Here is an 11,089-nt window from a genome sequence, read left to right on the forward strand (position 1 = left end):
TGAATGAAGGACATGCATATTGTATTGAAGAAATAAGTGATGAGAATGCTGTTATTTGCATTTACCATGTCAGACCTTTTGATAAACAAAATTCTAATGAAAGTGAGAACATGTACACTGTTACATCTTTCAGAAAATGTTTTGAAATTGTGGTGCACAGTTCAGAATAAATGTTTTTCAAAAACCATTGGATCTTTTTAGTAAATGTTTATTTCCAAAAGAAATTTCTAGAAGTTCAGAACAGGAAAATTCCCGCTTTTTAGAATGAATTAGAAGATAACTCTTAAGTAGTTAAACTAAAATACTCTTTGAGAGTTAATATATAAACTCTTAACACTAAGTGTTAAATTATCAACTCCAGACAGATTTGGTGTTTAACACTAAATCAGAGTTAATGTACCAACTCTCCAAAAAGAGTTAAATTAACACTCTCTGGTGTGGACCCATATAGACACTTTAATAGTGTTGAAATCAAATCCGACAGTGTTAATTTGGACATGCTGGATTTGCTGTGTAGAAACTTACAGTGACGTTGACATCATGCAAAGACTGCCAGACTCTGTAATACTGCAAATGATCAGTGACTCAGGTTATCACTAAACTTTAAACGGCACCTCTGTGTCTCTGTGTGCTGAACATTTAGGATTGAGTCAGGCTGCATCAGCTGAAGCTGTTATTTGTATATATCAGTATTTTTTATTCAGGTGTGGGGAAAATACGTAAGACTGCAATGAAGCGATGCACCAGATTAATCCCTGGCCATAGGTATCGTACTTAAATCAGACTACTGATCCAGCCACATCAGCCTTTTGTGAGGTCTGTTTAAAGTAGACTAAAAGTGAACTGCAGGTTCCTGAGAGGTGGACTGTGAGCACAGAAACACATGTTCATACATACAGCTGCAGCAAACTTACATTAATTTTAAATAGATTTGTTACTCTGATGTCTGTCAGAAGTAAGTTATATCTGTCTATTCAGAAGACATTTGTTTAAATAGTTCTACAAATCTGAGCTGTTGGTGTGTCCTTGGATTGTGTGGTAATAATATTAGAGCCTCAACCTTTTTTACTGAATCTCTACTCTGAGTCATGTTACGTGAGATTAGTTCTATGTTTACCTGTCAGCCTGGACGAATGTGCTGTGTGAAGGAAATTAAATTAAATCAGATCTGAGCTGTGTACATTTAAGGAACCTGTTCATATTTAATTGAAATATGAACCAGTGATTTTTTTGATTGCTGATTCCAAGAGAGTCTTGGAACAACAGTGAAAGAAAACCAAAGGGGAGAAGAGACGGTGAGAAGGGGGGGGAAGAGAGAGAAAAAAAAAAAGAACTCCTGGGTCACCTGTATGGAGAAAAAAAACAAACAAACAAAAAAAACAAACAGAGGAGACAGCAAACAACAAAGAGTAACATAATAATAGAGAAAACAAAGCACCATCACAATAAACTAGCTAGTCATAGATATCAATATTTACTAAATAATAAACGATATTGTGCAGCACGCAAGATAGACAGCGCACAGTGTGCTTTGAGGCAGCAGCCAAGAAAGCTTTGGTCCGCGTCTGTGAATACCCATGTGTGCATACCTGTGTGGATCAGCATGCTTGCATTCCAAAGGTTTCTCCATGTAATGATCTGCTAGGGAGTGTGGGGGGGCCACAGCCCCGTCCTCCAGGGTATGAAGCAGGTATGGAGGAGATCAAAACTCCAGACATCCAGAGGCCCCCAGAACACAAGAGACCATGGAAGACCAACAGAGGGGCAGCCGCGCCACTGTCCCAGTAAGAGCTGAGGAGAGTCCCAGATGAGGGCTCGCCCAGCAGCCGCGGAGCAGAAGCCAGGGGGAGTTGCAGTGACGCGCCCGTGAGCTCCGCCGGCCCCCAGCTGTGCCTGAGTGACCGAGCCCCAGGCCGAGAGGCCGGGGGCACCCCACCTCCAAAGGGGCCCGAGCGAGCCCCAGGCCCCAGGCCCCGACAAGCGGCCGCCAAGGAGTGAGCCGGTGTGTACCCGGACGCCCACCCCCAGACACAAAGAACCACCAACACACCGACACCTGAGGGAGTCCGCCACCGGCAGGGGAAGTGGTGGTGGGTGGAGATAGGCCTCCAAACCTTGGAGGGCCTGAGGTGTCCCCAGAGAGGTGGCGTCTGATACCCAACCTGACATATAGACACAGACATACAGGCACACACAGATACAAACATCCATTCCCACCCTCATGCTCTCATATGCACTCACTCCACACTCAACCAACGTGGAGACAGACATAAAGAGACGCTGTACACACGATCACACTCCCCAAGCGTACTCTACAAACCGGGTCTAGGTACCCTTGCCCCTGGAGGGGGGAATTGCACCGATTCCAAGAGAGTCTTTGTGGAAATCCTGTTTGGCTTTTTGTTATTTTAATTCTCTTCTCTGTTTTCCAGAACAGTTGCTGTCCACATGGGTCAGTGGGACCAAGAAACACTGTGCTAATGTGGGACCCTGATAGAGTTGGATGTCTCGATGTCTTGTCTTGGTCTCGGATTAGGCGGTCTTGACTACAAGTCTAGACTCTGACCAGCAACATCCAGCAAGGCCCAGACAGCGTTTTCTATCTCCCAGAAAGGAGATGATTTTTGTTGAGCTTCACACTTGCAGAGGAAAGTTTGCAGAGATTAGTGATGTGCGGATCGATCCTGAAATATCGATTCCTCCGATACCAATCATTTATGTTCTAGAATCGATTCTCACATTAAAATATCGATATTTTAGTAATTTAGGGTTAATTTATAGTTTACCATTAACAGGAACACAGTGGAAAGAAACTATATCATTCGGATTGTCTACATTCAAAGGAACTACTTCCTCTTCCGCCTTTCATAGTTATGTGCGAAATACGGCTGTATAAATGTCTCACAGCCGCTGGCGTGCGCACTCACAACAATGGCTGAGCGTAATTGGAGTCATGCGTGGACGTATTTTACCTCCACAAACAGCTGAGACATGGTTTGCGATACATGTGGCAAAAAAGTGAGGTGTTGTGGCCATACTTGCCAACCTTGAGACCTCAGAATTAGGGAGACATTCAAAAGGGCTGTTGGGGGGGGGGGGGTAATAAATACATTTTACAGTGTTTATTTATCGGATAAAATACGTTAAATGTCACCATTATTATTGGCCGGCCCAGAAACAGCGGGGGTGTCCAAATTCAGAGGCTGCTTCCACCTGAGGACCGGCCTTCGCGGTCTAAAGAAAGCCGGGTATACGTCACGAGCTCCCTCGGTGGAGTGAAACTCTGCCGTCTGCTCCTTGATATCTAAAATATAACCGGGTGCTGACGTAAACTCTCGACCGTCTCACACTTTCTTTAATCAGTTTTCTGTTTGACGTTTATTCAGCTGTGTGAAAACCCGGAGGAACCCACCCGAGGGATTAATAAAGTTAAATTTAATCTAATCTAATAACTTTAATCTCAGCCAAACCGATTTACTCACGAACAAATAAAACACTGAAAAAGCCAAACAATAACATTTTTAAATTATCAAAGTGACTTATATATCACGTTTAACCCGAGTAGTGAAAGCCCGCGGGGGTTTGAAAACGATGTGTCGATCGGCTCAGATATTTGAAGTTTACACAGCTACATTCTCAACTGAAAATATGTTAAAAGTTTTTTTGCGACCCAGAAAGAGAAATAAAAGTAATATTAAAACTAAGTATCTGCCGGCATTTTTAGAAACTGGAATTGGCTGGGCCGCGCTATGAATTCTGCGATATGGTTTTCAATTTTGTTGTCCAGGTGGAAATTCGGGAGAATGGTGGCTCCGGGATTCTCCCGGAAAAATCGGGAGGGTTGGCATGTATGGTTTTGGCAACACCACTAACCTTGTCAAACAGCTCAGAGTAAATTATATCACAGAATATGACGAGCATATGTTGAGGCAAACTGAAGAGGAGGACAGGGACAGGTGCTGCTAGGGCGAGACAGACGTCTCTCACGGAGTCCATTAGTGCTGCAGGTAGGCAAGGTGTTCAAATAGAGCACAACTTAAATTTTTTTTTTTTATTTCTATATGATGAACTCTGCATTATTAAGTGATAAGAACAAGAAATCTGATGTCCTGTAATCATTATGATGCTATAATTTGAGATACAATAAATAAAATAAGTTTTTGTACAAAGTATCGGATCAGTATCGCCGATACCACCCTGAATATTACTTGGTATCAGATCGGAAAGGAAATCAGTGGTATTGCACATCACTAGCAGAGATCCCTCCCACCCTGGCTTTTATGTGCTAGATTTCTTATCTGAAACAGTAATATTTCAGTGACTGCTGCTTATACCACAGGTTAATACACTCTACTGATCCCTGATAGGAGAATCATCAATTTTGCCAACAAAGAAGCCTGGTGGATGTTTGTTTACAGTGTGATGATGGGACATCATGCTCTGCAACTGTCCCACAGCCCCTGTTTGGTGACATCTACATGTATCTTGCAGAGAATCCTTCACCTCACACTGCTGCCTGAATAAAAGCTTTCAACTGCAGACCTGTAAGGCTGGGTTATTTAAGGTATGCTCACATGTTGACGCTATAATCTATGCCATTTTGGCAGCTGTAAATAAGCAAAGTACAGCTATATATATATCACAAAGTCACAAAAGTCACCTGAAGGCGATTTATGTAATGGGGTGAATACCATACTATATACAAAAGGTCTGTGATCAAACTATTTAAGACGTTTTGTTGATTGAAAATTCACCAAATTATTTAAGACTGATAGCAGAGAACAACTTTACCAACACAAAGCACCTTTAGTTTTCCAAAGTGCTGAATTTATTTGCAGAACTTGGAACTGAAAGAAAACCCTCTAGGACACCTGCAGTAATTCCAAGGCTAAACTGCAGGTTTAGAAGTAGGACAGATGTAGGCCAATTACATCTAATTAAAAATTGCTGCAATTTCTTTGCCTGAGCAGTGCTTGAGATAGAGTGGCTGTACACAGATTACGGGGTTACACAAATGTGACGCTCTTTCCTGTTTTACCAAAGCATGTAATCATTTGAGAGAATTATAAAGAATTATGTTCCTTTAGTAAACTGCAGCAAACAATTCCTCACGTGTGTCATTTGACAACTGTATGGTTTTAAATAAAAATTCAAAAGTCAAGTCAGAAACAGGAGTTATCCAGAATTGCAGTACGGTACTTTGAGGTTTGTATGCTTGTAAGCGTGGTGTATACTCTGACTAACACTCTACTTCGATCACAACCTTCAGTCTTGGCTGTATGACTGAGTATTTCAGTCGACAGCAAAGATAATATATGAGCACAGGTCTGATGCTTTGATCTCTGATACCATAAATCAGTGAACTCAGACATCTGGGGAAAAGGAAAATACAAACATAAAAAACATTCTGGATGCGCACAAACACTATCCTTGTTAAAACTCTTGCAAGTGCTTTGAGTAGTGGGTTACAAATGGTTGAAGAAAGACTGAGACCCAGCTGCACCAGATGTAGCAGCAGTGTGTTACAAGCCTTACGGGCTGAAGCTTTATCTGTGGAGGCCGACCTGGCTGCTACTATAACACCGATATAAGAGCATGTGATTGCCACACTTGCTGAAATAAACAGAGCACATGTGAAGGCTTTGTCGTAATCATCAGACATAGACCCACCAGACATTGCTATTTCAGAGCAAAAGTCTTTCATCTGCAGACTATCAAGGGCTCCAAAAGGAAACTCTAACAGCAGAAGAACTCGAGTCAATATATTTAGTGAACCGATGGCCCAGATCACAATGATGGCCACACCTGTGTTGGTGATAGTGATGATGCTAGCATGCCTCAGTGGGTAGCACACAGCAACATATCTCTCCAGAGACATCACCACCAGCGTGACAGGAGAGACCACAGTTGTAAGATTGGCAAGCATGGTGAGAAAACCACATACAGGATATGTTAGTGTTATCCTACAAGCGGCAATAATATGCAATAACTGACTCAGTGCCATCTGTACTGTGTCTGCAAACAGAAGGTTATACAGGAGAATGTATCGCGACGTCTCACAGAACAAAGCTTTGCTCCTTAAAGTAAAAAGCATGATTCCATTAATGCAGAGAAATAAACAACATGGCAGTGTAGTCAGAGTGGAAAATAAAACTCTTTCCAAAACCCCTTGATACTGCTGGTTAGCAGAAACATTGGTCAGAGACAGATTTGCAAGTAACATTTCAATAAAGAAATTCAGTTTTTAACATCTTCAGTGGAAATAAAACACAAAAAAGTATTCCAACATTTAAAACAGAAAGATCCACAGAGCTCTTTTCAGGTCATCCTCCTTCTGCAGGAAATTAATAGGTTAGAGGGCTGTGGCTGCTTTCAGCTAAACGGCACTGGACAGCAAGATTTTCTTACCCACACATTGTGTATATACGCTCTGTAGTCACACCTTTTCATGTGACTATCACATGTCTGCATTATTTTTTTCCAGTTTCCTTACAACCCCCCTCCTCGCGCCAGGGACATGATGACGTGAAGATTATAGTATAGTAGTAATATATTAATAGCCTGTTAAGTTGATTCCACATTGTTTAAAGTCAAAGGAGCTTGCAAAGAAAAGCGTCTGGACTTCTTTAAGTTGCTTGAAGACGTTTCACCTCTCATCCGAGAAGCTTCTTCAGTTCTAAGGTCAAATGGTGGAGAGTTCCAGATTTAAACTCAGTGGGAGTTTCCCCCCACAGAGGGACAAAAGGACCCCTGATGATCCTCTAATCGCCTGAGCCAAGGTGTGAAACTGGGTGTGGGTCCCAATCAGCCAGAGTTTTGGGTGAGCTCATTGTGAAACCTGGCCCCACCTTATCATGCGAATTCCTGAGGTCAGATGGCCCAGGATGTGAGTGGGCGTTAAGGCGTCTGGGAAGGGATCTCAAAACTGGATTATAGATGGCAGAGAGTTGGTGTCGTAAGCCCCGCCTCTGTTCAAAGATGGTCGCTCACAGTGGACATAGATGGCTTCTTTCACTCCTCTTTCAAACCATCTGTCCTCTCTGTCCAAAATGTGAACGTTGGCATCCTCGAAAGAGTGTCCTTTATCCTTAAGATGCAGATGGACTGCTGAGTCTTGTCCTGTGGAGGTGGCTCTTCTGTGTTGTGCCATGCGCTTGTGAAGTGGCTGTTTGGTCTCTCCAATGTAGAGGTCTGGGCATTCCTCGCTGCACTGTACAGCAAACACCACATTGTTAAGTTTGTGTTTTGGCGTTTTATCTTTCGGGTGAACCAGTTTTTGTCTGAGCGTGTTGCTGGGTCTGAAATGCACCGGGATGTTGTGCTTGGAGAAAACTCTCCTGAGTTTTTCTGATACACCGGCTACATAGGGGATGACAATGTTGTTGCGTCTGTCCTTCTTATCCTCCCTCGCTGTTGGATAAATTTTCATGGAAACATAATATTGCCTTCCATTGCTATGCAGATGATATCCAAATCTATTTACCCCTGAATTTGGATCTCCAGTCCCCTCTATTGCTATTGCTAAACTACCTGCGTGATGTTAAAGACTTGCTACTGCACAACTCTCTCACCCTTAATGAAAACAAAACAGAAATTAGCATTTTTGACAGTCACATCCCCGTGGAACAGCTATCGGGTATCCTGGGATCCTATACCAGTCATCTTTCCTTTACTGTTAGAAACCTTGGAGTAGTGCTGGATAGTTCCCTCAAATTAGACAAGCAAGTGTCTGCAGTGGTGAAAACCAATCGGGAGCTATGAGAATCTGGCGTGTTGTTTCACTTCTCCTGTTGTTCTTTACAGTGTGTTATAAGTGTTGAATGCTTTGAGCTAAACGATGCCGATGCTAGATGCGATGCTAGCTGCTAATAGCTGTTAGCCACCCCACCCCACTGAAGCCATATTCCGATCGGGGAGGTATTCAAGTAGAAGCAATAGCTCTGTTTATATTAGAATGGTTATGTCTTAATAGATATGAGCATATTTCAAGTTTAATAGTATTTGCACTGAATTAAGTTACATTTGCTTGTAAGCCTTAAGGATGAATGTCACTTTCATTGCTATGACTGTTTACATTACTGTTTAAGCTGCTGATGTTCTTTGTTGTGATATAATTTTGATAAAATTGTTGATACTGGTACAAACAAGTTACTGTAACTCGTGTAACTTGGTAAAGCTAAAGGGAATGCCATTTGTGATTAATACATTTGGAAAAGAAGTTAATGAGCTCATGTTAAGAACACAAAATGGGAAAAGAAATTGATTGTTCTGCACTGTTTGTGTAGATTGGTTTTTTTGAATACTAGAAGGATTCTGGAGAACCACTGACAGCGAGAACAGCCCAAATGAGATCCTGGATGATCGTGAAATGGTGTGGCCAGCCATGCGATCGGATTGTGGGATTTGCCTGAGAAACTGATTCAAGCAACCCTGGATTACAGATAAGCCCTATGCACTACTTTTCCTACCCGGATAATAGGGTTTGCACACTGACAATTCCCCTACAGTACACCTGTTTGGGTTTTCAACGACTTTAAAGGACAATTCAGACTGGACAATTCAAACTTCACAACAGGAACACTTTAATCTGTTTCATTCATTCCCAAGAGCTCTGATACTGTTCAGTATAAATCTTCCATTTAAATGTCTTTATTTTGTTTTGTTTTACATGTATTCACCTTTAAAATGCACTATTAGTTTGCCATTTGGGTTATTGTGTTGTATATGTATATAAATGCTACTGAGGCAATAAAGGTCCCAGTTATTCACTTCCAAGCCAACTCCTTTTGTGAGTCTCCAAAACAAAACCTCCTCCTGAACCTAGTAAGATGTCTAGGGTCTCTATTTGAAGTGAGAGTGTACTGGTCCTGAGTAGAGGCGCTACAGACACTTGGTGAATGGACTCCCATTCGATGTGAGAACATAATCCATCTGTTTACAGAGGGAAAGTGTGATTTTTTTTTTTTTAAATGAATTTTTTGGGGGTGCATAACATTAGCTGGCACAATGTTAGCTTGGATTTGACCTCTGAATTCAACCTTGTCATGCGATGACTTCAGAAGATCAGGGTTGAGGTAATGCAGTATAGGATGAGATTTTATCCAGGTGCCAGTCGTGCACCCTCTCTTCCTTGTGTTTTCACTTCTTTGATGAAGGAGATTTCTTCTCAGATGATAAAATATAGATATGATTCATATCTTGGATTTGAAGGTGTACACACAAATTCAAATTGGTTTCTAACGGTTCTATGATTTCTCCTCCAGCTTTATATATGAAAATGTGATTAGGCAGAATGTGCATCTCACACCTCTGGAGTACGGGTTGGCCAAGGGGAATGATTAGCTGAGTGGAAAAATATAAGTGACTGTTGAACTGGGAGTGTGGAGTGTAGATATATTTGTAGCCTCAGTATCGCTCTGCGTTGGTTGGAAAGAGTGACACAACTCATGACAGGAGTGACACCTGATGATGTCCTTCATGAAAATGGCAAGTGTTTAAATCATGCTTGTTAAGCATGATGGTGTTATGGAGGTGAAAACTGTCTATATATAGCAAATGTCTATATTAGGCCCGGTGGTATGATGGAAACACTAATTCTGGAAAAAAAAAGGTTAGTCATTGGTCTGAGTCAAAGTCGAGGTGTGTGACAGTTTACTTCGGCAATGACTTTAATTTTCCGATCAGCAGCAGGATCAAGAACAAGGAAGAGTTTGGCGAAAAGCTGAAATTTTATATTTGAAAACAAGTCTGGATCAGTTTAATATGAGAAGTATACATCTTGCAGAAACCCAGCAGATAATCTGAGGCTTACTTTTATTAAACCATTTCAGATTCCAGGTGAAATATTGCAAGTTACTGACTTCGTTTCTGATGACAGCATAGGTGGGACATGAGGACAGGTCTGATGGTCTGATCTCTTAGCCCATAGACTAGAGAACTCAGGCATCTGGGTAAGATAATAAAGCACAAATAAAATACATTCTGAACCCATAAAAATATTGTCATTGTTATGGTTCTTGAAAGGGCAGCGAGCAAAGGGTTATAAATAGTAGAGGAGAGACTCAGGCACAGCTGCATCATATTCAGCAGTAGAGTGTTTCGAGCTTTACGTGCTAAAGCTTTGTTTGCAGAGGCCAACCTGGCAGCTAATATCACACCGATATAAGAAAAAACGACTGCCACACCAGCTGATACAAACACTAAACATGTGAAAGCGGTGTCATATTGATCAGACCTTGTCCCGAGTAACAGAGCTATTTTAGAACAACTGTCTTTGATCTGCAGGTTTTTCAACACTTCAAATGGGAAAAAAAAGATGACTCGAGTGAGATTATTTAGTGAACTGATAATCCAAATCACAACGATAGCAGCCCCTGTGTTTCTGATGGTGATGATGGTAGGATACCTCAGTGGGTAGCACACAGCAACATATCTCTCCAGAGGCATCACCGAAAGGGTGAGAGGGGAGATCCCAGTGGTGAGATTGGCCAACAAGCTGAGACATACACATACAGGATACGGCAATTTTACTCTAAAAATAGAGAGCAGGAAAAGAACTTGACTCTGTGCCAGCTGCACAGTGTCTGCAAAAAGGAGGTTATACAGAAGAATGTAACGGGGAGTGTCACGAAACACTGGCTTACTCCTCAGTGTGAACAACATGGTCCCATTAAGGAAGAGAAAAGTAAAAGATGGAACTGTTGACAGAGTGGAAACAATAATTACCCTCAGTAGGTCCTGATACTGCACTTCAAAAGACATGTTAGTGTAAGACTGAGATACATTTGACATTGCAGAAAATTTATGACATGTAAAACAAATCTGTTGAAGTCAATGTAGCACAGAATCCCAATAATTGCTGTATTCATAAAGGAGAAAAAAACATTAAAATATCTCACAAAAGCCTGGTGGTTGATAAAAATCCCAGTCCCACAAAAAGATTTTACTGTTCCTTCTACTGGCAGTCATCAGGTCAGGATCTGTGTTTGCCCACTGTTGGCAGAGCTCTTCTACAGAGTTGGCCTGACATTGCATACAATTTATTAGTTCTGTCCTCGCAACCTTACAGTGTCATGTGACACTCAGTTGC

General features: G+C 41.7%; 2 protein-coding genes across 2 annotated transcripts; both read right to left on the reverse strand.

The window, feature by feature from the left end:
- Nucleotides 1–5,239: 5,239 nt before the first annotated feature.
- On the reverse strand, nucleotides 5,240–6,223 carry LOC146566363 (odorant receptor 131-2-like). The gene has a single exon (XM_085287882.1). It carries the CDS (start codon nucleotides 6,221–6,223, stop codon nucleotides 5,240–5,242), a length of 984 nt encoding a protein of 327 aa, XP_085144008.1.
- A 3,629-nt stretch (nucleotides 6,224–9,852) lies between these two features.
- On the reverse strand, nucleotides 9,853–10,791 carry LOC146566364 (odorant receptor 131-2-like). The gene has a single exon (XM_085287884.1). It carries the CDS (start codon nucleotides 10,789–10,791, stop codon nucleotides 9,853–9,855), a length of 939 nt encoding a protein of 312 aa, XP_085144010.1.
- Between the last annotated feature and the right edge of the window lie 298 nt (nucleotides 10,792–11,089).

This window comes from Mchenga conophoros, linkage group LG10 (genome assembly GCF_057382185.1).
Source record: "Mchenga conophoros isolate Kocher_MC1m ecotype Shallow Benthic linkage group LG10, M_conophoros_male_GT1.1, whole genome shotgun sequence".
NCBI classification, from domain to species: Eukaryota; Metazoa; Chordata; class Actinopteri; order Cichliformes; family Cichlidae; genus Mchenga; species Mchenga conophoros.

Bases quoted from the DNA above. Each gene is read 5' to 3' on its own strand.
- LOC146566363 (XM_085287882.1), bottom strand. From the start codon at position 6,223: ATGTTACTTGCAAATCTGTCTCTGACCAATGTTTCTGCTAACCAGCAG.
- LOC146566364 (XM_085287884.1), bottom strand. From the start codon at position 10,791: ATGTCAAATGTATCTCAGTCTTACACTAACATGTCTTTTGAAGTGCAG.